The 27670-nt window shown below is 38.1% G+C and overlaps 1 protein-coding gene and 1 non-coding gene across 2 annotated transcripts; one reads left to right on the forward strand and one right to left on the reverse strand.

Annotated features, from left to right (window-relative positions):
- Positions 1 to 1443: 1443 nt before the first annotated feature.
- On the reverse strand, positions 1444 to 27589 carry LOC135703950 (uncharacterized). The gene is made up of 5 exons (XM_065225305.1): positions 27358 to 27589; positions 27225 to 27289; positions 26504 to 26768; positions 26198 to 26445; positions 1444 to 1596 (listed from the first exon to the last, which is right to left on the reverse strand). The coding sequence occupies exons 1-5, from the start codon at positions 27587 to 27589 to the stop codon at positions 1444 to 1446; spliced, it is 963 nt and encodes a 320-aa protein (XP_065081377.1).
- On the forward strand, positions 10944 to 11016 carry TRNAR-UCG (transfer RNA arginine (anticodon UCG)). The gene has a single exon. It is a non-coding gene; the product is annotated as a tRNA-Arg (tRNA).
- Positions 27590 to 27670: the final 81 nt, after the last annotated feature.

Below are 27670 nucleotides of genomic sequence, written 5' to 3' on the forward strand. Positions count from 1 at the left end.
GGAAAAAATAAAAGTTAAAACCGAAGAGATTTTTAAAGAAGAGAATGACAAAATTTCAGTTGGAGAATCTACAGGAGACGAAAGCAAGAATAGGAAATATAGACACTGAAAAATAATATGAAAAAACTAATTACTCAAGGATGTAGTGGGGATCACTTATCGGTTTTGATGATAGGAACATTATGAAATAAACTTCATCTTCGGAAATTAAAAAAAAGTAATAAAAACTTGAGGAGCTGGCCAAAAGGATAGTAAAAAGATTTTGGTACGATTTTTTCTCGTTACAATTTTTATCATCAAGCTTGTTTGAGAGTGTGCAATAGTTCCATGTATTTAGCAAATAAATAAATAAAAACACAGAGCGTTATCAGTTAGGTAAGTTACTTCATCATCAAAGATAAGTCACCGTATATACTTTCCCAAAATGATAGCAATTACATATAAAACATTATATTATTATATGAACCAATGTTACATGCTGGGAAAGGGAGGGACAACCAGGGCACCCAATTGAATTGAAATGGATGGGAAGAGTGGAAATACCAACTCCCTGTCTTTAACATTTCGTGAATAGAGGGTGGGCTCTTCTCCTCACTCATTGGGCATCATCCGGTTGTATGATTCTGCTGTTGGAAGGAGATTCTCAATCATCCCGTAGATACACGTGGGCGATGTTGCCAATCCGTTTTGGTCCTTCATACAATGATAGATTGAATATAATTAGAGATTATTGAGCTTGATTTTTTTTTTGTCAAATATTATTTATTTAGGTCTCGTAATAAATAACATATTCAAGATATTTAAAAAATATATCAATCTTCTAGACTCAAAATGGAATCTAGCTCGCCTACATCGATTCTTTTATTAATATTCACATTAACAAAGTTGATGTACTTAATGAACGTTTTTAAAATATAATTTCTTACCGCTGTTGTCATGTTACTCAAGATCAAGACCGTCGAAGCTCAGCCTCGGCCAGCCGCCGAGCGTCGTCGTCAATTTTCGCTGGATGTGTGCCCAAGCTGCAGCAACTCGAGGGCACTTGCAAAAAGTATGTTGCAAAGTCTCGATTCCTACCGCACAGTGCTGACAGTTTGGGTCCTTTGCACGGCCGATGACGTTCATCAGTATACGGTGCACCGTCTTCTCGTTCACTACCAGGTAGAGATCAGTATGCTGGCTCGACGATAGTCTTCTCGATGATATGTTCATCCAGATCTTTTTCCAATTGATGCCTGGATGGTTTCGTTCCACTGGAGGGGTTTTGTTGGATGTAGTGTGGAAATAAACGAATTTGCTATGAGAGAAGTTTTAGGCAATGAAGATCGGCGGGGGGAGGAATATTTTGGGCGAGAAGGGACTGATAATAGGGAAGGGAAACGATCTCCTGCAGGTGACGATTGACTAGAAGCGCTTTGCATTTGATCGCCGGCAGTTGTAGTTTCAATCCACCGTGCTACTGCATTGGGACTCGTGCGGGTAGCTCACGAAAAAGGAAAGTCCCCGTACCGTTGATGTCAGCTCCACCGTGTGAGCACATTGCGGTGGAATAACAGACGAGAGGTACCACACCTTCGCTGTGATGAAGATGTTCTGCTGCAGGGAAAGGGAGCGCATGTTATGCAACCATATGAGTTGCAAGATCCTGGATACTAAATCGTCCCAGTTTAGTTATACCATCAGCCGCTCTGAGTTGGTGAAAATAACGCCCAGTACCTTTGTCTGCAGCCCTGGTCAGCCCTGGTATCGTCAGTGGATCTCCATTGATGAAACCGACATCGATCGCCACTGTTTTCAGCCGATTTAGCTTTGCCTCGGATACGATCTCAAAACTACCAAACAACTGATAAATACGGTCGATCGGATGTTTTGAGGTGGAACTCACCATAATGTCATCATCATACGCAACGCAAAGGTCACCAGCGCACACACGCTCCACCAGTGTGTGGAGGGGATGAAGATAGAGCACGAACAGCAGCATCGACATCGGGTCTCCCTGGCGTACGGACCGTTCTATACGGAACGGCTCTGAGAGGCACCCATTTACTAGCAGCCGCGATGAAGAGGCAGCAGCGACTCGAGAGAGCCAGCAAACGAAACCCTAGTCGAAGCCCAGAGAGAGCAGGGTCCGATGCAGGAACTCATGAGAGACCCGATCGAACGCGTGGTCAAGATCGAACGAGATCATCTTCCCTTCTGCTTCCTCGCCATTAGCTTGATCAAGTCGAACAGCGAGGACAGCCCACAGCTACTGATAGGTGTCTTGCTACAATGAATGGTAGTTCCATGTCATCATCATATAGTGTCTTTGAAGAAGTTTTTAGCCATGCAAAGCCCTATCTTATGACGGTACTTATTGGTTGATTACTTGCTCTAAAAGTGAGACTGAAAATCCAGTTTTATTTTTTCAAAGTTGAGATAGAGGGTTAGGGATCCAATTGGCACATTTTTTTTATTTTAATAAATCATAGGGTGGCAAATTGATGCAGATCAGATAACTCCTGCTGAAAATACACCTAAAACACTGAAAAACCTTTTCAGAATAAGCTTCATCTAACAACATCGTGAAAAGTTACAGCAGTTTTAAGAAGAGAGCATAATCAAATTTCAATATCAACATATTTTCGTCAGAATACATAGGCGACATCCACACTACTTTGTGTTGCTTCCCGAAAAGGTTCAAATATCATCGTTCTTAATTATGATTGATTGAAAATATTTCCAATAAAAATCAAATTTTCAACATCACTCTTTACTCGCTTTCAGCTTTTAGCTTGCATGAGATCATTTCCGTAATCATCTTAACACACTGATAAAAATCTGCATGTTATAACTTTATGAATACATGAAACATTGTGTAGCGAGAAATGGGTTTGAATCTCGAATCATAATTCAATAAGACGTTATCCCCTACAATATCATATGAGTAAATGCTAATTGGTATTCAGTAACGAAGAAGAAGAAGAAGAAGAAGAAGAAGGAGAAGAAGAAAGCGGACCGGAACAAGAAAAACTATGTTGCGCGCGCTACATATATTTAATCGTTTGAGGAAGTAATGTATCAAGGATAGCTGATAGAAGAAATTTGATTGATAAAACTGCTGTAACTTTTCACGATGTTGCCAGATGTAGATAATTTCAGCTGAATTTTGCAGTGCTTTTGTTGTACTTTCTTACAGAAGTTGTCTGATCCACCACAACTTGCCGCCCTATGATTTATTCAAATTAAAATATGGGCCAATTTGGATATCTCCGAAATTACAAAGAACAGTGGGTAATTGTCTTCTACAAAAATGTGTATTTAAACAAAATAAACAACTCATTAGAATATTACAAATACATAAACAATACATGGAAAAGTTAAGGTCATTAAACAGATCTTTAGCGATCGTCCGTAAATAGCGCTCAAATGCTTTGTTGTGTGAATATATAGAGAGTTGATGTCTTGAGCAAAGTTGTTTGTATCAGTCCGCACCGTGCTCTCTTGCTTTTTGCTCAAGGAAGTGTTATTGCTACCTAAAGCCACTACAAATTTAAACAGCACTTCTCAGTGCTAAATATTACCTGACATTTTTTACCTTGCTTGATTTTTATTCCTCTTCGATACTTATTTAAACTCTACCCGTGGTTATCCTGCTTGGATATCGATTTTGAAAATTCCTCTTCGATCCTTCGGACTCTTATAGTAATTTGATCGGAAGTCTATTTGATGAAACTTTCTTCTGCCGCCATGGCACCTTAACGCAAAAGAAAAGAAAATCTCTTGATCCCTCTTCTGATGAAATTTATTTGAGCAACCAGTTTGGTATGCTCATGGATGATATAAATTCCACTTAACATCCTCGGCTTAATGCCAAGAAGGAAAAAGTCCCCATATTGTGATAATTACTTCGAATTTCCATGCACTTCACATGGAACTTTTGAACTTCGTTAAATTCAAGTTTTCACTTCAAATTGGCCGTCGAACTGAATGTCGTGTATTGACTGAAACCTTGGACGGATTCTAAAGTCTTCTAAAGTATCTTACTGAGAAGCAACACAGATCTTTAAGTTACGAAACCAAAAACTGAACGCCTGTACAAGGTTGTCATGGAAGGTCTGCCCAGTGGTTAATCCTTGGATAAGATCAAAGATGAATTGACAAAATTACTTGGAGTTGAGCCAGTTCAAGTAATCAAAATTTAAATTAAATCCCGTCTTGGCGATTCACGCAATGGGATTTCCAATGTTTAGTTCAGTTCTAGTCTAGTAAAGAAAACAACCTTAAGGCCTTAGAAAACGCTAGTGTTATGCTCCATGTCCGAGTGAAGTGGGGACACTTCAGGAAGATTGGAGGAAATTTACAAATCCTCACCCAGTCCCATAATAAGTGCCAGAGAAGGGGTCAGCTAAATGAATTGTGGTGATTCCTCACACGCAAAGGACGCAAACATTTATCATATTAGGGTAGATGAGCCTGTTTTGGCACTAGCCCCAGTATTTGGCCCATGTGGAAATTTTAGCTGATAATAAGATATCATAGATATATTGGGCTCTGACCGTCTGTATTTTAGCACAGCAACACTGGTTAAGTAGCATTTAGTTAACTTCCAAATATTGCTTCTCTTTACCGTGTCGTCGATAAAATGAAAGTCAACGTAGTTCCTTACACGCTCGTCAGATATTACTATAAAATGAATTTCATCTTCGCAATTTCAACATCATGTCGGTTAAGTATGAATCATATCCAGGCATGGAAAATCATTTACATTAATTTAAATAGTGTATGAAGCTATTTTAGGTTTTAATATTAGCTACAACTTTTGCCAGTAATTCAAATCTGTATCTCTTATGCATGATGAACCAGAGTAAACGAAAGATACTATTGTTCTTCAGTGAATGCAAATTACATTAATTGAAAAACAATAACAAAATCTGCACGCCCTAGTTCGTCGTGCATAAGAGGTGCAGATTTGTGTTTTCACAAAAATTGTAGCCAATAACAATATCTACAACAAATCTTCATGCATCATTATACGAAATTCTGGTGATGAAAAAATTAGTGGTAAATGAATGTCAAATGATTTTCCATGCCTTGTCATACCATAGTAGTACCATAGAGGTAACTCAAAGACTAGAAGGTCCCGAAGAAACGTGCTCAACTTTTTGGCTCAGCTCTGGTACTCACTTCGGTCCCAGGCTAATCGATGAACCCCTCGAAACATAGAAAAATCCACGAACCCCTCATTTTATCTGTCAAACTTTCATTGAGAATCAAAACAAACATAGTGTAGTACTAGAATAGCGACTAGAATGGGATATGTTAATCGATTTGCTTGGTACAAATTGGCTAGTCTAGTAGTAAGCCAATTTAAAATCGTTAGTTTCCACCGGTTGGTAGTACAGAACAGAAGGGTAAGTGCAAACAAATTGATGAATCAAAAAGTGGTACGTTTTGCTGCTCAACAAGCGATGCGTAGTGGTAGCGTTTCAAGGGTTTCTATGCGCCCTCACACTATCATAGCATGCTGCCTATCTTAACTGCAGATAGAAGATGCCTTTTACCGCTGTGTGCGTTTCTGATTCAATTCATGAATGAACTTTGACAGGAGGCGGTTACCTAATGGCTGTGAGAAGCAACACCAATATCATCATATTCTGTCAGGCAAACCAGCTCCTGTCATTTCGTAAAATGGACTATACGCACGAAAATGTTAGATGAAAGTTGATCTGTCAGTACCTCAGCATTGGTTGATCATGAACAAATAATCGATTTCCGTGGATTTGAAACTTTTGAAAATGTCTGATTAGGGAAAATGGCTACAATATTGGCGAATGGATCGAAAGTTTGATTCCGTCAATAAAAATCTGCTGTTCGTTGTGTGCAAAATTCTTTAAGAGAAACAAATAATTTTCAGAAAAAGCAATTCGAATCGGTAAAATAAAGTTTTACCAGGAAAACAATTTGTTGAATAGAATTTTTTTTTGTGTGTACTAAATTGTTCTTCTGGTGTGTTTTTGTGATTTGTTCAATAAAAAATTCAATGCAATTTTGGACTCGCAAAAAAGAGATTACCTGCCTTTTCGGAAATGATGGAGCATTATGATTTAAGCTGCAAGGTGTTGATTTTTTACCTCTAGACTTTGTCTCGATCCGAAAATATTGAAATTATACAGGGATAGAAATCCGATTATAACTTTTGGTAAGTTTCTATTTATAAAATGTATAATTCATTTAATTAGCAGACGCCTTGCAAACAACTCAATGAAGATCATGTGTCAAATGAAATGTATAAATGGTTGCACATACCGTTTATGAATTCTTATATGACCTTTGTGGTTTGTCTTATGGAATGTGTAAGGCTGATATTTGGAAAAAAATATATGAGTGAAACACATGAATAAAATATTAAATTTTCGTTTCGTGTAAGGTATTATGATATACCCTGGAAGATGATAACATATTTTATTGTAAACACTGCCCCCATTGCAAAAATACCAACATTGCAAATTACCCAAAACTTTTCCCACACGGAAAGTGGTCATTTTGGATACCGAATTGGAGATGTACATACAATTTTGGCCTTTTCCTCCCGTTTAAAATACCCTGCTAGAACATACTTGCACTAAACAGTGCAAGTTGTTTGACCCACATCGCATTCGGCGAACTTTGACTAGATGAACATCAGCACAAGCAACTCGAAGTAGGTTGGATAGGCTAAATGAATGCCAAAAAATAGCTAGCAAGTTGTTGCGATCTGTTTGGAGCTCTTTACTACTATTGTCTACCTATCTACATTGTCCCTGTTCCGAAAAAAAATCATATAGATCTCTTGAAGAGCTTTGCCAAAGATCACAACTTTCTATAGATGGTAGAGTCTGAAAATTCAATGCGAACTAATATAACTATTCTGAGGCCACTGCCTTGTTTCGCTGGGTTTCACAAAACTAACGTTCAATTTTTCCCTATCTCACGGTAAGGATCTTCATTTTCAATGCATTTATTTGCTATTTCGAATGCAATCCGAGAGAAAGGGACATACCGTAATGCACCAGCATTCCGGACACTTAGTCCGAAAATATCGACACTTTTAATGGTTGATTATCTACACAGCAAAAAAATAATTTTGATATCACATCAAAGTGGATGCACTACAATCATGTGGAAAATTTCATGTAATTTTTATGACCACATAAATAAACAAATGCAGTAAAAGCAGCGTAATGTCAGTTCATGCATTGTATAAATGATAATTTTGTCCTTTTTAGCAAGTAATATTACACCATATTTTCGACATGATTGTAGTGCATCCACTTTGACGTGATATCAAAATTATTTTTTTGCTGTGTAAACCAATCCGGGAAATGTAAAATTCCATTACAGATTTGCATAAAAAGTATATAGATGTGTATAGATGTATCGTGATATAAACAGATTCTGTGATGTGGTCGTAGGAAGGTTTTTAAAATATTAATATGTATGAACGTTAGCTTATTTTTCGATCAAAGTTTGTTTCCCCAAATGCATTGCGCCAAGAAAATCATCTCGTGAAGGTTTTATACAAAAATATGCATTCTGGAAAACCTAGGCTGTTTGCTGCAGTCCATCGCAAGAACCGCCATTACATTTGTTGTATGAAACACATGCAGAGGATGTAATAAATCCAACCTTACATTGGCTGTAAGATAAATTTGTTTTGCGGGTTTGTTTACCATGCTCAAAACAGCTCGTTAATTTAACATGATACTATAGACTCGGTCAGAATCACCACTCCATACGTCCCTAGTAGCAGAGTTGAAAATTATCTGGGGAGAATCACCCGGGTGCAAGAGATATCATTCTCTGCGGTGAATCTCTGCTTGTCTCCTAGGAGATTTTTCCTGGCGGTCCTGGAGAGGTTTTTAGACACAGCACGAGTGAGTGAGAATGTTGATAGTTCACTTTTTGTCTGTTTATACACTCACTTCCGTGAGAAAGATAGCAGCGCAAATGCGTTATTGTTTCTCCAAAGATTCTGGCAGAGCTTGACGTGAGTGAGTGAAAACATCAATAAAATGGCTGAAAAACGTATACAAAGACAAGAGCGTAGCCAGGTTTTGAGGTAGAGAGAGGCGAAAAAAAAATTACTATGGAAAATTTTGCCGAATGCCATTTCACCGAACGTCATTTCACCAAAAGCCTTTGTGTTGCTGAGTTTAGTGCGGTTTGAGGACAGTACCGAAAAAGTGGTTGTGAATGTTGTGCTTTGCAGGGCAAATGAAAAAAAAAAAAAAACATTAAAAGTGGTCATGGTATTCAACTTGAAGCGGCATCTCGTCAATATTCATCGGGTGTTTTGGTGTGGCTAGATCACTGCTCTTCTCTCCATTTTCGCTGCAGCTGCTGACGGCATTCCAAGTGCCTTCTTCTCGACACATTTCAACGACGACATTCTTCACGTTAAGGACGGGCATCTCCCTTCACAAAACTGCCTCGAATCTTGGACAGTCGAAAACCACATGCTCCGACGTTTCATCCACGTTGCCACACTCCTAACAGAGGGGTGACACTGCGTGTCCGAACCGATGCAGATACTTCCTGAAGCAGCCGTGGCCAGACAAGAACTGCGTTAGTTGAAATTTGACGTCTCCGTTATTTCTGTTCACCCAGGTCGAAAAAAATCTGTATTAGTCTACGTGGTTAGTTTAGGGTATCTTTAATAGCGAGACTTTCAGCCAGAGGCTATTTCATCTCTTTATTAGTCTACGTGTCCATCTACCGTTCTCTGCCGTGTTCCACTCCTGTTGCCACTGAAGCAAATTTCAATAATGGTGCGCTGATGCACTTCCCGTATTCGCATTTCGAAAATGTGTACACCAAATTTTAAAATAATTGACTACTGTACGTTAATTGAAAAAGTAACCTTTAAAAAATCTTTGTATGCAACAAACCTAAGAGGAAGAGAAGATAATACGGGGCGAAAACGAATCACTTTTCTGTCAAGCGCGAACCAGCTCGTGATTGGCCGATTGGAAATGCGTAAGATAGAGATAGAGATAGAAATAGAGATAAAAGAGTAAGAAGTCAGTTGTCTCCTCTTCTTCTTAGCAACAAACTAACAACCAAAGTCTTCACCGGAGTGATTCTCCCCGGTGAAGCAAACGAACTCTCTACGGTGCTCCCTAGTGATCACTCATACGCTCTGGTGGAGGTGCGAGGTCAGAAACTGTATTTGTTTGCGAAGTGGGAGAAGCGATAGAAACTGAAAACAAAATAAAAATCTCTCGGGTGAGTTTGCTTTTGTCATAGTGCGAGGTGCCGTTTCAACTCATCACCCTGCTTACACTGGGGAGAATGGCATCCATGCCTAGTAGCACGCTTGTCACAAATCAATTGTAGAAACTTATATACAACTTATTTCAGTCATAAACAAGTTGCTGTAACTTATTGTGATGAAAGTGTGCTACTCGGGGTGTGTCCAATCGTTAAACGCTCACTTGTTCCGTGTTGGGCTAGGAGACAGCAGTCTCTGTTAATGTGGACAAGGTTACCAGGACGCAGATCACATTATTTGGCCTTGAGCTGAGCATCATGCAGTCAGATCTAAGCTGTACGATTTCTTTCGGGCTCAAGGTAGACAACCAAATGTTCCAGTTCTTGATATTTTGGCTAAACGCGATCTGGAGTTTATGAAATTCATATATGTTTTCTTTACAAATATTGACCTTAGATTGTAAGTTTGATTAACTTTGTGTTTAGTTTGTATTTTGTGTGTGTGTTTTTTTTTTCGTAATTGTATAATTATACTGATGATATAAGGTTGAATAGGAAATGTTTTGGGAACAATAAAATATTTGTATCGTAAATCACATTTTAACCCTCCGTATCCCTTTCCCATCCATGAAAATGTAATTCTCTACTAACCTCGAGTATTCGGTTCAAATCCTGTAACTTTAGAGTTCAGGCAATAATAATTAATAACGCAAATGATACCCTGGATCTCTAAAGTTTATTCGATTGAGCCTGTAGAAATAAGTAATTACAAAAAAAATATCACCATGGTGTCAAGCAGACGTTATAATAAAACGTCCAAATTAACAAACCATCCGGTAGTCGGAGCCCTACGGTACCTGTTTTCACACTATGTGATTGCACAGTATCATCCCATTGCCGAAGCTAGCCCACCTACCACCTAGCAGCGCACCGTCTGCGAATGTTCGTTCACGTGCAACGAGTTATGTTCGAGATGACTAAGCACACACCGGCACACGCTCAATGAACGAAACCGAAGAACCAGCACTCATTCGAATCATAGCGAAAGGACTGTTTGTTTATTATTTCTCACTTTGTCCGGGTGTTGAATGGCTATTTTCCACCCGGAGTTCAACCCTAACCAAAGCCCTCCAGGACGTTCGAATCGAACACGGACATTTCCATTTTTAATGATTCCGAGAAATCATCCCGGGAAAATAGAAGGCACCACTTTCAAGTCGGATCCTGCTGTTCCGGTTGCGGAAGCCTAATGGAAGGTTCAATTGCATCCGCAACACACTGCCGGTCTGGCAAACAGGCAAAAATAGGATTTCCTCAAAAATCAATAGTTTACTTCTATTTTTGGAAACGGAAAAAAAGTAGCCAACGAAACCGACGCGAGTGGAACAGCTGTTGCTTTTGACTCGATAGGAATGAATTAATTCTTCGATGCATGGTTAAATAATGTTTAAATAATGTTTACATTATTTGACAAAACGCAGGTAATCATGACAACAGTAGTTCCCTTTTATTCGTTCATTTTGTATTCAATGATTACCAGGAATTTATCAAATAACGTAAATATTTACACTGCTTGCATCGAATAATAGTAGACATGGCTCACGGCCAACAACAGCCTTGATGTGCTCAAGTATTTTCATTTTCTTAGAGCAAACCTCGTCGATAATTGGGAACGAAGATTGTTGCTGAATTATGCTCATTCTTGCACAAGCGGCCGTGTGGCCTAATGGAGAAGGCGTCGGACTTCGAATCCGAAGATTGCAGGTTCGAGTCCTGTCACGGTCGAGTAAATATTTTTTGGCAGCGCATTTCAACGTGCTACAATCTGATGTGGTTCTCCCATGCCCCGGCGGATATCGGGCACTCCGGTTTACATCGCTTCTCAGGAATCAATGCTCAATTTCCTTTCGTGTGCAAACGGCAAACAAAATCCAAAATAATCCCTTTTGTTTTCGCTGCTTGTCATCCTCCTTGTCTCAAAATTGGCAAAAACGCTAGCTCCATTCCCATATGGCAGATCCGGTCGTTTGCTAGTTTCAGAGCGATGTTGGTGGACGTTTTATCTCCCGATCCCGAAAACGCAGCAAATCTAGGAAAAAGTGCCTGTCACCATCCACACCACGCCATCAGACTCCACCAGACGACGACGACGACGACGACGACGACGACGGTTCACCTAGAAATCTAACACATAAGCTTAACGAGCGGAAATGTTTTAATGTGAATTCTGTTTTATTTTATTTTAGTGGTTGTCTACTTACGAGAGCCACGAATGGCATGGCGCCACTTCTGAAGTCACCGGGACCAACGACAACAGCAACGACACAGTTCAGTACGAGTGTGCGGGAGAAAATCATCCTCTTATCGCTTAGGTGTATCGGAAATGGTTAAACATTGGCTCAATCTCCTGTACACACATGGTGGGGATGTCCATTTGCAGTGTGGAGGCTAACCGAACCGATAGCAATAAAGCGGAATCGAGCAAGCTGTTGTGTTCCTCTCTTTGTCTGACGTGGAAACAGCGCTTGTGGCGTATGTACCGTCAGTAGAACGAGACGCAAATCCGTAGGGATTAGTCGATGGCGGAAGTGTTGTCCTTAATAGATGCTGAAAGCATAAATAAACGAACAGATAAAGCTAAAACCAATGTTTTAATTTTATTGTTTCGGTGAGAATGTGCCAGTGTGGGTTAACGTTGTGAGATAGTGCACGTATGTTATGCTATCATTCATTCGTTTGGAATCAAACGTTTATGCATTTATGCATTACTCACTGCAATGGATTTAATCCCTTATTGGCTATGCAGGGTAATTTACGGCAGCACCTTTAACGTCATTGGGAATAAAGTCTTTCAGGACTCAAAAATTACCGCTTAAGGGTTTCATTTACCCCCTGAACATAATTGGCAAAGAAATTACCGTAAACATAATTTACCCTATCTCATGTCTAATGTGATATTGCAATGAGCAATGCAGTCATATGCTGCTCAATCACCGGTGTAGCTTTAAATAGAGATAGGTAGTTGAGTAGGAGAGTAAAGTGAAAGTTTGAATTAGTTGTAAGAAGATGGTGATAAGTCTATACGAGAAACGTGAGACTTACGAGGGATGTTCAAAATCATCGCAAATGATTAGAATGATGAGTTATTGAGTAACTTCTCTGGAGGCATCTGGAACATTTCTGGATGTCGAGCTATCTTCCTGGGCACTCAAGATCACCTATGTTATGTGTCTCATGATAGTTTCTGGTACGAATTAATTGTAAGAAGAATTTCCCTGAGGAAGCCATGAACATGTTCGGATTTGGCCAACAGGTCCTTGGTACTCAATTTATAAAACTCCTTTGATTTTAACATAAGAATCACAGAAACTTTTTTGACATATCGAGTTATAGAATCAAAATAACACTTCACATATCATCGACCAATGAAAATATTGACTTATGAAGAGTACGAGTTATTGAAAATATCGAGTTGTGGGGAGTTGACTGCATTTTACTTAAATTTGCAAAAATTGATTATGTTTTGAAATCTAACACTTTGCACCAGATTGAAAAACATAACTTCAGCATTCTTCATACAAAAAAATAAGAATGGGTTCTTATGAGAAAATTTCCAACTTTTAATCATGAATATTTATAACTCAATCAATAACTATGGAAGAGCGCCAATAGTCAAGAAGAAGAAGAACTTAGGTGTCACAAGAACTATTTTTTTAAATAATCTCATGTCGTCTCGTGAAAAATCAGTGCAAACCAACAAATTTAAACATTTATTAAATTTTGCAGTGATTTCCCTCGAATGACCCAATCCCCATTTCATACGCCCCATTGACGTCATTAACGGTGCACGTGATTTCTTCGTTAAGCAACTTCCAGACTCCTACATTAGTAGGCAACCCCTCCACCAACAATGCAAGCAAAGGGCAAAGGCGCAGCCGGATGCTTGGAAATGAAAATCCTACGTGTCAGTTCACTTCAGCCGGTAAAATAACCCACCCGAACTTGGCAATAAAACGTGCAGCACCATAATAAAAGCTAGAAGTTAAAAGTTTCCCCACCGTTCTGTGTTTGCTCTACTGGTCTACTGATGGCTGCAGAGCCTCGAGAACCTCACCACCTGCTGGGGATCCCTTTCTCTGCTCCCTTGCCATTCACTGTTCCAAATTCGTTTCTTAGACTCAGTGCTCAAAAGATATTTCATTTCATACACGGTTGATTTTGGCTGCTTGAGACCTGATTCCTTTTTTTCACATTCCAAGCTCAATTTGAAAAAAAGGACGGTTAAGTTGTACGTGCAAATATCTTTCCAAATCACATATCCAAATCTGACGAAGTTTGTTCTACAATGATTTCTCATCATCGGAAACTGTGGCGGCCCTCGGTGATGTCGAAATTTTCTCACGCTGCATATAATTTGAACAGGAAACCACCGGAAATTCTAGCGGTTGGATGAGAAGGAAAAGTTCGTCCCAAGTTCGCCAAGGTGGTATGCAGGGACACGGCTGGGTAGCTGGGGTGTAATTATGATAGAATTAAAACTTGCTCAGAACGGAAGGAGCGGCCTGTGCCGCATTTTGCAGTTTTCATGTCCCCTAATTTGATAGTTGTGAGCGAGCGGGTTGTGCTCTAGGGGATGAGAAATTAAAGGAAAACATCGAGTTCATTTTTTTGACGCTTTTGTAGCAGTAGATGATGATGATGATGATCATATAACTCTGAATAATTTCTCCCAGAAAATATTGATTGAAGGATGCATGGAGGAAAATTTTCATTGTTAAAATACGTAGCATTTTGGAATAATTAGTGCTTTATTATTTTGGGATTAAGTGTGAATATTAAGAAGACATTTTGTAGGTGTTTCAACAAACAATCGCCTATTGGATAAACGGCTTTGAAATATTTTTTTTCAACTGCATGCTTAATAATACTTGTACAATTTTTAATAATAACTTCTATTCAAGTTTTGTCCACACAAATCTGGAGAATCTATTCAACCACAACATTAAACTACTTGGTGTTCTATAAGGTGTTTTGAGAAGCTTTAATTCGACTTACATAAGTTCTAACAGAGCTTATTCGATCAAAGTTTTGATTATTCAGCGTTATTAGAGATCACTGCTTCCTTAAATTACGATACTGTATACGCTTGGATTATCAGGTGACCCAACCAGGTATGGAAAATCATTTACATTCATTTCATGCATTCATTTATATTCATTTGCCTCTAACTTTTTTCATCAACAGTATTCCGCAAAATGATGTTTAAAACTTTAGTAGGTTTTGTTATTAGCTACAATTTTTGTTCATAACTCAAATCTGTATCTCTCATGCATCACGAATTAGAGTGGGCAGAACTTGTTACTGTTTTTCAGTAAATGTAAAATAAATTCACTAAAAAACAGTAGTGATTTCTGTTCGCTCTGGTTCGTCATGCATAAGAAATACGGATTTGAAATGTGGAACAAAACTTGTAGCCAAGGAATCAAAAATATCTCCAAATGACAAAATAACAAGCGATCAACGAACCGAATAATAACGCTATGTCAGAAGTGGAAAACAATAATGATATAATCTTCACCGTTCTTTTTCATGACAAGCAGCTCGTGCGACCCAATTCATTCGGGGCGGTAGAAGGAAACGAGCAAATTGTTGGCAAGCTGCTTCACGAAGTAAAGCCGAAGATGATACACGTGTGTTAATGGGAATTTTTGTGTTATGTCTTTTCCCGATTCATATCAAGCTATGTCCTCATCCGTGTATATTGCAACAAAGCAGGCAAGCAATATATCATTATCCTTCTACCACTCGGATCGAGCTTTGTTACAGAGCGAGTTTGTCATGGTAGTCGTAGCAACCGTTTTGTCTGTATCGTTGGTTGCTTTATGTGTTTGGATTCGCTGCTTGTAGCTAATAAAAAACCTACAAAAGTTCCTTGCATTATTTTGCGGAATTCTGTTCATGAAAAAAGTAAGGGGCAAATGAATGTAAATGAATGCACGAAATGAATGCAAATGATTTTCCATGCCTGTACCCAACTAAAAAATTTCGCAATGTAACCGCTTTACTGATTTCATTTATACAGCCTCAAGCTGTATTCAAATGTTATATGAGGAAACTTTTACTCAACCTCTACACAAGCAAATCTGGCGAACTTAGTCAGCTACTTATGGCGGTTGCGACGGTTGGAACAAGCTCTTATTGCATTTCCATTTACGCTTCTAAACAGCTGTTATCCTGCTGTTTAGTTGTGTGCGAACTTGAAAGGCGCTTAATTCAGCCGTTTCCTGGTTATTCAATAATCACTACACAGCTTTCTCTGGAAGCAGGGTCAAATATTATTTACGCTTTTTTGTTGGAGGAATTGATTGAGTTTATTTTGCTTTGAGAATCAAATTAATCGAAATTAGTTGTAAAATACACCACCAAATTATTTACCATTCACCGGAACCTGGAATCGATCTCGAGACGATTGTATTGGCAAACCTTGACACTACCAACTTCGCTACGCCAACACTTTGAACTGACTTAAACAAATATACATGACATACCGTTGAGTAGAGGCTTCCCAGACAACCAGAATGCACGTATATTCAAAGTTGTTTTCGTGATATACAACGTATATACAAACAAACAATTCGTATAGAATGCAAAGAAATGGCTTATACGTACAAAAATGGAGCATACGTGCATATTTTAATATAATTTTAAACGAGTTGATTTAACATTATATACGATTTAATCTGTAATAACAAATTCATTTTGAAAAGTCTTACGATGTAATCCGATTTAATTTGTGATACAGTACGACGGAAACATTAGTCATCGGAAATTTGCATTCTACACGATTTAACTGTAACATGATGCGAGGTTTGCCATTCTTATATGCGATTTTGACTTAAACTATAGCAATTTACGATACTGTCTGTACATTGTTATGCGATTTCTGGTTGTCTGGGCTAATATAGTGCACATGAATCACTTTTTTTGACTAGTTAATTCAACTTTAAAAAGTAGCAGAGTAAAAGCTGTTAAACTGCACACGTCTAAAACTAAATCTACTTGATTGTAAAATAGCTTTGAAATAGCGCCAATACAGTTTATTAGTTGATTACAGGTTGTTTAGTTGTTGAGAAGGCACTTTTGATGTTTATGTTATTCAGCAAGAGTGGTTGGTGGTGTAGAAGCCATGAAATAAGTAATAGGTATATTCGCTTTATTAGTTTTGTTTTGCAGCTAAAAGTTAAACGTTGATTAGCATGTGCATAAAAGTGACATTAGCGTTAATTGGCTGATGTTATTCAGTGCGAGTGAACTTTCTTCCCTAGCAACCAAAAGTTCCACATTCCTCGATAAAACCCACTTTCAAGTTCCATAAAGTGCATATAAAGTTCCAAAAGAAGTTTCTCGGGAGGTTTCTCGCGAGGTTTCTCGTTACTTTAGAAGCTATAGAAAGCACACGAGGAACTTAAGGCTTCAAAAATTCCGATGCGTACTCTTAGCAGCTTAAAGTTAAAAAAGTTCCAAAAAGCATCCCTAAGCACGTCTTAGGAACTTCATACAGCCTTACATGAAGTTATATGGCCGCAACAAAGTTCCGAACAAGTTCCCAGCGGAACTTATTGGCAACTTTTAAGTCTCCTAAAAGTTCCTTGCGGAACTTCTTAGCAACTTGAAAGTTTCTCAAAAGGTCCGTCAAGCCCACATGAAACCATCGTAAATATGAAATGAGTTTCTGCAATTTTAAGTTTCGGCTTGGCAGTCTGGCGATCGCTCATCAGAACAAATTAATTTGTTTTAATTTGTCCCTGATAATTTGTTCTGATGAGTGTTTGCCAGACTGCCGGAACCGAAACTGATTATAGCATAATTCTTATATTTATGCAGTGTATCAATATTCTATCAAATATAAATGAAAAAAAAGAGAAAGTTTTTGGATTCGAACCCGGATATTTGGCATGCGGACTACGAACGCTAACCACTGCACCGCAAGTGTGTTGGAATACCATGCGGGCAAACATCGATTTGAAATTTATCAAGGTGTTGCGTTTCATATTCAAGTCAGTCAGCTGGCATTAAAAACTCCAATAGTAGGCGGGACAACAGCTCACTTAAACATATCTCAGATGGCGTAGCGGTTCGTGCCGGAGCTCTCGCGCAGAAGAACTGGGTTTAATTCTGCAAACGGCTTAATAATACTAATAATGCTTGATAAATCAATACACGTTCATTCCTGGTTTTAAAAATAACTTTCATAAAGACCTAACTTTAGAATTAACTTTCATTAAAGTACGATCTAAATATAAAATTGGTGTAGAGGAGAATTATTTTCTAAAAGTGCCGCTCGAGTTCCACCAGAGACCGCTTTATTATTATAGAATTTTCTTCAATTATGGAACCGGAACTTTCAAGTTCTCTTATTATGACTTAAAATGAGGCTGCTTTAAGCCTCAAATAGCCTTTTATCAGAACTTTTAGTTGCTTGGGATGTTCATGGAGTGTCTGGGAAAAGAACTTATAGCTGCAGAAATTGAGCGTGAAAGTATTTTGACTAGAGGAGAAATTGCAACTCAAATTGATCTGTATACGAAGCGGCAAACTTTCAGAACCATCACCCGAAACCCAACCCGAGCCGTCTACGTCAAAACAAGGTCGCTGCTGCTTTGTGGATGTTATCGATATTCCAAAGGGGTGGCATGCAGACATTGGAGGTCAAAATGCTGGTTGCACATTGTAAATAACTTTTCAAGCACAGGAGGTAACCCAAGTAGCATTTCTTGTTTTATTGCACTCTATTAGTGGTTTTTGAGATCAATTTTATAAAACCGTCAATAAAATTAATAACTCCAGCACAATCTTTTGATAACCGCTATAAGATCGTCTTCCGGCCTAGTGGACCACTCTTGATAAGGTTTATAAAGCATGTTTGAGAATCACAATAAAGCTGTCTTAAAACCTTTTGTAAAAAAAGCCCCATACTCTACAAAAGGTTCTCATAGCCTCTTTACGAGTAACATTGTATCCAAGCAGTTTTATTACGCTTTGGTGAAAATCAGTCATAAATCCAATTTAATTTTTATTGCATCAAAGCAACCGCCATAAATTGGCTTGTTGTTGTTCTGTTCTGCTGAAACTTTTTTTTTCCATATGGTTATCTTTAGCTGTTAAAATAGGTTTGAGTGTTGGTGTTAATATCACCATGCAATCAATTTTGTTTCATGGCGACATCAGTGAAAATCTTAAAGAAAATATATGCTTTTTTAGAAGTTCCAAAACATATGCGCTTGAAATTTTATCGTTTATATTGGGATAATTTGAGCGTTAAATAAATGTGCCTCAAAAATAATTCAAGGTGACAAAAAAAATGTTTTAGAAATCAAATGAATTTGATGGAATCATCTTAATTTTACAGAAAATAGATCTCAATAAATAAATTCATACCAATGCACACTGGAAATCAGTTTGGATCTCTAATTTAGCCATTATTTTATTGAAATTTATTGGATTTTATTCCAAGACTAATGGGATTTTCATAATGCCAATATGGCGACAGAGGACAGCAGGCAAGAAAATCACCAAGCGCAATTTCTTAAAATGTCTAATGCTTACTTTTTTTTTTGCTTATTTAGAGAGATTTTCCCTAATGCTTACATTGGATGGAAGCAGAACAGAAAAGCATAATGCATGATTTTATTTCGAGCACTATTTTCTTTTTACAAGAGCAATTATTTTTTTTTTATTTGAGAGTAAACTTATATTCCTATTCTACGGGTGCAACCTACATTTTGTCCTAGAACTGTCACCATTTCATGTATTTCGACCAAGATTCGACAGTGTAACCCTTTAAAAAAATGAAAGAAAATGTTCAATGCTTGTTGTTGAAATATTGTGACCATCCACGACTGTAAATCTGATTAGAGACGCAAGTTGGCATAGGTATCATCCTCCGACTCCAGATAATTATATATTTCCTCTTCATGAGTCATTTTTGGTGTAGCAATGTGTCCATTCGAAGTGAAGATGGTTCAGAATGGTGAGGAGGCACACTCTTTACAGCTTCCTTTGTGACATCCACAGAAAATGCAGCGGCATTTTATTTATTGGTTGGAGTTATTCATGAAGGTTTGCGGCAAATAAACGGGCTCATGCTAAAAAATTTGTTGATTTTCTTTGCTTTCTGCTTGGAAGTACCGGAAAGTTTTGATTCTTTCTATGTTGTAAAAATAAAACGCCCATTTACACTTCTGACAAGTTGCAACTAAATGCTTATAATTGTTTTTAAATAACTGTTTCATGGCCAACTAGTTTTATTGCGCTTACTTATTTAGCAATAAAAGGATTTATTTTTGGGTTTTATAAGGGCAATTCATATTGCTTTTTTTATACTTTAAGACAATCATAAAACCTTTAATAAGTGAAAATAGCATAAGCATCAGTTGGTTTTTTTTATAAGTTTTATAGGGATTTTGTAGATAGCTATAAGAAAGTTCCATGACTTGCATTGTATATAGCAGTCATAAAGCTGTGCTGCAATAAAACCTTTATAAAATTTGAATATAGCCAAGCAGCTATAGATTTGTTACTCGGGAGTGGTCTAGTCATAGTTCAACGGTCAATTTTAGTGTTCATTTTTAGAGTAATTTCATCTCCGATTAGCCATTTTCCATTCAACAGGATTTACCCCGGATTGTAGCCGGTTCCTTGTAGCCATAATGACCCAATGGCATCCAGATAACTGAAATGAAAAAATGGAACATGTATGCTGAATGTTTGCAACGAGGTTTTGGTTGGTAATCTAGATGGGCGTCCACAAATTCATTTATGGATTTTGGTGCAGCCTGGATTAGCGAAACGAATGTAGATCGCAATGTCTGCACCCAACAATCATTCTGCGGAGCTGGTTACTCATAGAATAACTATGAGTAACTACCATGATAAGCCTGATAGTAGCACGTGCTATTCAAGAATGCCTTTGAACAAGATGGCACATTATATTGCTGACTTCCGGGTGTTCAACGTTGAGTACCGTATCTGCATAACCTCAAGAGATTTGGAGTTGGAAGGCGTGGTATGCGATGTGAGTCTGGCTGTTCCAGATCTGTAACAAGTCCAATATAAGCTTAGTTCAATCCAACTATAGAAATGTTGCAAGAGTTCCAATTTAATCCAATGTTTTGAAAAGGGGGTCTGACAAATTCAAGACAGTACTGTGTGTTTCACCAATCTGATTCTGGCATTTTTTAAAGAAACGACCAAGAAAGGTATCTGAAGATGAACATAAATAAATAAATAAATAAATAAATAAAAAGATGAACATACCTCTTCTTCTCCCCCGGGAGTAAGACTTCAACATGGAATCAGGTAATTTAGGGTTTTCTGATGAACTAATCAATTCAATTTCCATTGCAATAGACCGTTAATCGCGTTAAAACGCCAATGAAAATCATTGAAACATTTTGGTTCGAAAACAAAAAGATTTGGATCCTGCTGATTGTAGAATGGGTGTACACGTTTTATGTTCCTTCGACACCGGGGCAGCCTACCGAAATATTATGTCTCTACCATTTGCGACCAACTGACATCACACCGGTATGGTCCGTTTACCGAAAAAAAGTTATACAATTAATTAACATTTCTCACCCGAAAGACAAAGTTCCTTATTCCTGGCACTACAATTTGATTTACGAGTATCGCAGCTACCGCTGTCTTACTCGTCTCACAAATCGCCATCCGAGCGCTCAGACGTCGTAAATTGCGTGTATTTTTATTACGATTTGATTTATTTTCATTTACAGATAAACCGGACCATATGGCGACACGTCGTAAAAACTTTTCCTCGGCCCGAAAATCCGTTGCTTTTGGTGGGTCCTGATGTAGGGTAGCAAAAGTCCCGAGGGTGCATTCGAAGATGGAATTGGAGGCAAAAATAATCCTTAAAGAGCGTCCAACTGTTGGCCGTATCAGTTGCCTGTTCCGTGGGTTGGGAAGGGGAGCTATGATTTTCACGACTTATTAAGACCGTGGAAAGTGGTAGTGGAAAGGATTTTTACAACTTGTAAGCGCTTGCATAAAGGTATGGATCCAAGCCTAACTCGTAGATTTGACTACCATCATCACCCCGGAAAAGTTCGTGGAAGGACCGAAAGTCGGATTCGCATCAAATCGATGATAAATAAAAACCGGAAGTCCTTTTATTATACGCTCGGAATCACTTTCCTGGTTTTTTTTTTGTTTTGCTTTGCTTACTCAGTTCAGTTCCCAGTCCAGTTGGCCAAAATTAGGAAGCCTGATTTCCATCTCCTTCCCTCACCAATTGAGGATCTGGAGAGATCTGGAAGGGCCATAAAACACGCTACACGATGCTAGTTGCGCCCAGCCAAAGGAGTCAGACAAAAAGCAATAAAAACAAGGATTTTATTTCCTTTTCCATGAATCTCGGCCAGCCGGAGTCCGAATCGAACGAGCCAAATGGTTCCAAGGAAAAACGAAAAAAATCCTGTCGATTAAGAAAGGGGAAATCAGCTGGGACGGACGAGGATAAAGTGTGGAAAGCCGACATAAAAATCGCCATAAATAATTTAAAGCCAAATGGTCAATATTGCGAAGCGTTTAGGGAAGAATTGATTCGATCGTTATTTTGGCATTTAATGGCTTTTGGAGAACTGTACTTAACTAGGAGGTGAGGAACAGGAAGCATAAATAAAATCCTTATGCCAAGCAAGTAGGCAACTTTAAAACAAGCACTATCGAGCGGCCGTCTGTCAGATCGATCATCAAAATCCATATTTTCTCGAGCTAACTACCTGGGGCCATTCATCACTCATAATGAATGGTTTGCGTGATACTGTGGATGGTAATTTCACATTGTTTAGCACCCCTTCGTCTTCCTGGTTGCATGTGCTCTCTGTGACGGTGAACATGCAAACATGTGCGCACAGGCGGGTGTGCGCCTCAGGTGGTTGCCAACAGTTTTAGGCAATTTTCTCAGCCGGAAGCAAATGATGGCCTGTACCGTATAGCATTGCAACCCCGACACCTAAATAGTTGATTATCAATTTCAACTGTGCTCCACATAACACTTACATTTGATCGTGGTCCCTTAGAATCGTTCAGAATAATCACACATTTTTATTAAACATAAGATTTAACAAAACGTGAAATGACTGGACTAACGAACTGTTTGATATTCGGAACATTACGGTAGCAGTGGTAAGTTCTTCGGAGAAGTGCATTATAAGTTCAATGTGCTTTCCGTACGAGTGTTGCGCTCTTTGACTCTTGGTTGAAGTGTTAATCAGTCACTTAGCAGTGACAGCTGATGGGGAGTATACACTGAACCAAAATAATATATTCCCGTTATGTGAAAGTTTAATAAATTTGCGCTATGAGAAAATCCAATGAAAACGCTATGCTTGAAAATGTGCCAGAATGCTTTATGAATATCTGATCCATTGACAATGCTGATAAGTTGATGATTTTTATATGATCGTCATATGGTGAATGGAAATTGGTCAAATTTTAAGAATGAACGGAAATGGATTTGAAACCCATAAGCATACCCAAGTAACCACGACGCATTATATCCCTATTTTAATTCAGATTTATATCTTCTTATGACGATATTGATTAAATGCCACAAGACTTTAAATGTTTTTGTAATGTTAGTATAAAGTGGCGATTATTAGACTCATTTGAGATCTGTCAGGTAAGCACGTATATTGCCATAATTAATGTAGATATAAAGCAAGTGTCTACTTCATCGATAGAAGTGTTTTTAATATTTAATATTAACGCCACAATACATTAAGAATGTTGATTTAATGCATTTAAAAAATATATTATAAAATGTTGAAAATTTATTTTAATTCGTCATGAAGCATAAATAACTCTTGTTTTTAGTTGTTGTTTAGTTGCTTACATTTTTATATATATTTTTTTAATTACTAAATTCTGTTGATAATCTTTCCTCTGGCTGGAATAGAACCCAGGTTGATTATGGTCATCTGCCTTTATAACCAGTATCCTACACCCTAAGCTATAAATGAACTTGATATTCGGCATGTCTTCTTCTCAAATGAAGAGAAAGGTTTATTGCTCTATTTTCACGCTATGGTAGCATTATAATACTCTTTATTTGAATTATATAGTAACATTGCACTAATTGAAGACTTGGCACCCCTGCACAAAAATATGAATAAAAAAAAAGTTTCCGGAAGCACTGTTGAATTTTGACATTCAATGAAAAAAAAAAAAAACAAAACAAGATCCCAACTTTGTGTGCTGTACTTTTTTTTCAGTTTTCTGATATAAACGACTATTAGAACGCAAATCTTCAGGTAAAACTATAGCTAAACTATCAAGTTAAAGATTCAACAATGATGCCTCCATTTCAGCATGACTCAAAATAAGTATTCGGTTGTTCAATGTTCGTTTGATGAGGAGGAAACATACCTTTGCGTTTTGCCCTCTAACTGGGTCACCAAAAATGGCTGGAATAAAGGTATTCCTGATAAGTTGACTGCATCCGACGGAGGTGATTTGTGCTATTGGCCAGTGAAAGCAGCAGGTTATCGTTTATTGGAAAAGGCAAAAAAAAACCCCACGGTTGGGATTGACAGAACATCGCTCGTGGCATTCCGATGCAAAATAAAACGTTCTGGAATCGATACGTATAAGAATGTAAGCAACCAAAAAACATCTTTCTTATGTTACTAATCACCTGGTTTTCATTATAGGCACAAAAGGAACAAAAGCTGATGGAGATGTACTCTGATACGGATGAATTTGTACCACAGAAACCTACTCAATTTGACACAGGAGCTGCAAAGTTGTTTTCGGAGATTCTCAACCAAACAGCAGATGCCCCAGCATCTACATCCAGAGAAAATTCAGTGCAAATGAATGATTTTCTATCAACATCAGCTCTAATCAATGATGCTCCTACTGCTTCTATGCTGGATTCTTCCGTGATGACCAACCATGGTACACTTCACGCAACTCCGTTGCTGAATTATTCACATAACCTTTCCAAGTCTATAGTTGCTGAATCAACCGCAAACCTTTTGTCAGGATCGTTGTCTGGTAGACTGCAGAGCTTGGAAAAACAGATGAGTCAGGCAATAGTCACTCTTTCTCAAGTTAATGCAAAGCTTAATGTTATTGCTGAGAAGGAAGACCAACGTAATGTTAGCATGGAAAACCAGTTGAATCAGGTAATGCTTATGCTTTCTCAAGCCAACGCTAAACTTGATGTTATTGCTTCTCATGAACATGCGGAGGACGATCAAACTGAGGTGAAAAAGTTTGCTTTAAATCCCGTCAGGAATGTTACTGAGCTTGAAGCATTGGAGCAGAGATGCATGGACGAAAGATTTGTTGAAAACGTGATCAAATCATTGTCAAAAATCCATGGAAAGCACCGTTTTACGGGAAACGGTCAAACTGTGTGCTTACAGCTAATTGATTACTTTGTGGATCGTAGATTTCTACGTGAAGTGTCGTGGACAGGGGTTAGCAAGAGCAAAGATGCAAATGGAAACCCGCAAATGAAGATTGCATTTTCGAAATATGACAGATTTATCGATCTGTTTTTTCAAGTTGTTTTCCACGCTGATGAAATGTTTCAAACAATGTATTCAAAATTCGAAGCAAAGACTTGAAGAAATCAAACGTCTACGTATGCCAGTGGCCAGGAATCGGCGTGTCAAAAATGCAAATGACTTGCTTGAAAATGACCGAGAGTTTAGTGAAGATTCCCAATGCGATCCAAATGAACTTAATGAGGGCCAAAGACGATCTCAAGAAATGGAAGAGGAGTTCCTAGAAGAGGAGTCATCATTCAAGGCAGAAGCTTATGGCGAATCTTCTCGCATTTAATTTTGTTTCTAATGCATATTCGAACTGGTCCAATGATTTTTCTTTTAATAATATGTTGTGAATTCATTTACTTTGTAAAATAAACAATGTTTATATGAGCTTCTATTTGAACAATTACATACATTCTGTAGATGGAAGAGTATGATGAAGAGGTACAAAAACGACTTCATTGTTAACAACTATAACAACTAATTTGCATAGAATTTGCTGTAAAGGATACATCTTTTGGGTTTTGCAGGTAATGTCTGATGAATAAAAAACAAGAATATTCATTGATGGTAAGGGATTCATGAACAGGTTATCAAATCAGCTCTGATCCATTGATTCCATTTGAATCTGCATAATTCATTGCGACAATCGTTTTGTCATTCATTAAAAACCATTTATCCGGAAACGAATTTTTCAATGTGAAGTTTTTCGATAATTGTATGATGGAATACTTATTATTGTCCTCTTTAAATGGATTTTTCAAGGAAGGATAAGGCATTGATTTGTCTTTCAGATCTGGATTATAACTACTTTTCTCAGATAAACGATTAATGATTTGTGATAATGGTAATCGCCCTGTCCTAACAAGCTTCTTAATTTGATGTAAATGGTTTTCAAATGGGTAGGATGAAATCGAAGGTAGAGCACCAAACCTTTGAACCTCATCTACAACATGAGCTAAATTGTGGATATTACTGGTGGCTGAATTAAATTGTCTGTGGTAGTTAGTGATGAAATCCTTGAATAATATTTTAGCTACTGGTAGGAAACGATGGAAATAGCTACTAGAGCAAATTGTTACCACGCAGAAAAGATTTGAAAAATTTATGAAATGACTTTCTTTAAGAAATTGTTTCAGAAGGATGATACCTATGTAGTTTAAAAACGAAGCACATTCTGAAGCCTTCCAGTGGTTTACAGTTTCTATGCTACGTACAGAACGATGAATTTCTAATGGTAAACGAATTGTGTCCAGTTGTTTTGAAATGGATTTGATGTCATCTTTCGACCATTTAGCTGCGTCCAGACCATTGTGACCATCTCGGTATGCAAGAAGTAGTTTCTTCATAACTCCAAGATGAAGTAGATGAAGCGAGTCAGATACTATGACATCTTCAACTATATCTATCGGTAGCTTTAGCAGCGGAGTAATGATTGGTTGCTTGAATAACTTTCCATTTTCCCGAATCTTGTAGTGTTGATAATGTCCTTCATACATCCATTTTCGAAAGCCAGAATGAGTTCTACGAATTGCTGAAGTGTTGGGAAATATGTTAGTTCGTAATAAAGTTGAATGATGACCAACTGTGCAGCACTTTAAACAACCGTGTAATGAGTTGAAATTCACTACCCCTACAATAAAAGGGAAAGTGTTACTAAAAAAATGTTTTTAAGGGATTGAAAATAATACCTTTTATAAACGCTCGCGCAGGTGAATCACAAATAAATGCTCGAATTTTCACAAGCATCTTAAACCCGTTAATTACCAATCCATTCTTTAAAATTGGAAGGATTTCACTCGCAAACGGCTCTAGAAATTGTTCGATTTTCTTCGGCTTCGAGCGGCCATGGAAGACACCAATGACCATGGGATCGATTTCTGGCATACTATGGATATTGAATAAAATTGGCCACACTTGATCTGTTCCATTATTGAACAAGGGTAGTCCATCAATGTCAGTGTTCACTCGGCTGTCGACAAAAGCAGGCCACTCTCGATGTGTGCTACGCGATCGTTTGTTTTCTCGGCAGCAACCATTGTGTGGTCCTCCTCATTGTTCTTCATCAGCAGTTCTTTCGGTCGATGCGTCGTCGACTTTGGAAAGCAACCGTTTCGTGATGGGTGTGTGAGTGCTGACCACGTTTTGCGTCCATTGCTGCAATGGACGCGCTCTGACCCTCGTTGGCGTACAACAATTTGCCATACAATGAAACCACTGGAAGCGGCTGCAGTTCTGATGGAGGAGGCTTTTTGGATAGCGGAAGATAAAGTGTTTATTGTGTTGTACCTTTTGACTATAGTTTTAAGATGTATTGTATAGTGACCAAGAATCCTCGGCTCTGTAAAGTTAATTCGGTTGAGCCTTATCAAATAAATTAATAAACAAAAAAAAAAAAAAAAGTCCATCAATGTTGATGTTGATCAAAATTGAACATGATTCGTTCAAATTGGTGAAGCACCGTCTAAGGCAAATTTCTGAAAGGCATAGTATAGGATTACATTTTGAACAAATGATTAAAAAACCAAAATCTTAATCATCTTACCAATCCCTTGATGCCAGTATTGGCCTCCTTCTATAGATGATATAGGCTTCTTATTCCGCGGCGTTGATAATAGACGACGTGGATCCGTAGATATTTTTGAATCCAGTTGATTTAATCTCTGCAACAACGGTTTCATGGCATGCTGCCGAATATTATGCTCAATACCCCAGCTCCGCAAAAATGTTTGGAGATCCCCGGTCTTTTTTTCCTCCTCAGATTTTTCAAAGTCCATAGGTGGTACAATACAACTCTGATTCATTGATTCGTCACTAGAACTCTCAGAATCTGAACTTAGCATGGTCACATCTTCAAA

This window comes from Ochlerotatus camptorhynchus, unplaced genomic scaffold (assembly GCF_037179485.1).
Source record: "Ochlerotatus camptorhynchus isolate MF236.1 unplaced genomic scaffold, CSIRO-AGI_Acam_v1.1 ptg000225l, whole genome shotgun sequence".
Taxonomy (NCBI): domain Eukaryota; kingdom Metazoa; phylum Arthropoda; class Insecta; order Diptera; family Culicidae; genus Ochlerotatus; species Ochlerotatus camptorhynchus.

Bases quoted from the DNA above. Each gene is read 5' to 3' on its own strand.
- LOC135703950 (XM_065225305.1), bottom strand. From the start codon at position 27,589: ATGGACTTTGAAAAATCTGAGGAGGAAAAAAAGACCGGGGATCTCCAA. The intron at 26,446-26,503 runs GTATTATTTTCA...CTTTTATTGTAG, and splicing joins TGCGCGAGCGTTTATAAAAG to GGGTAGTGAATTTCAACTCA. The intron at 1,597-26,197 runs GTATCTGACTCG...CTTTCCCTGCAG, and splicing joins ATATAGTTGAAGATGTCATA to CAGAACATCTTCATCACAGC.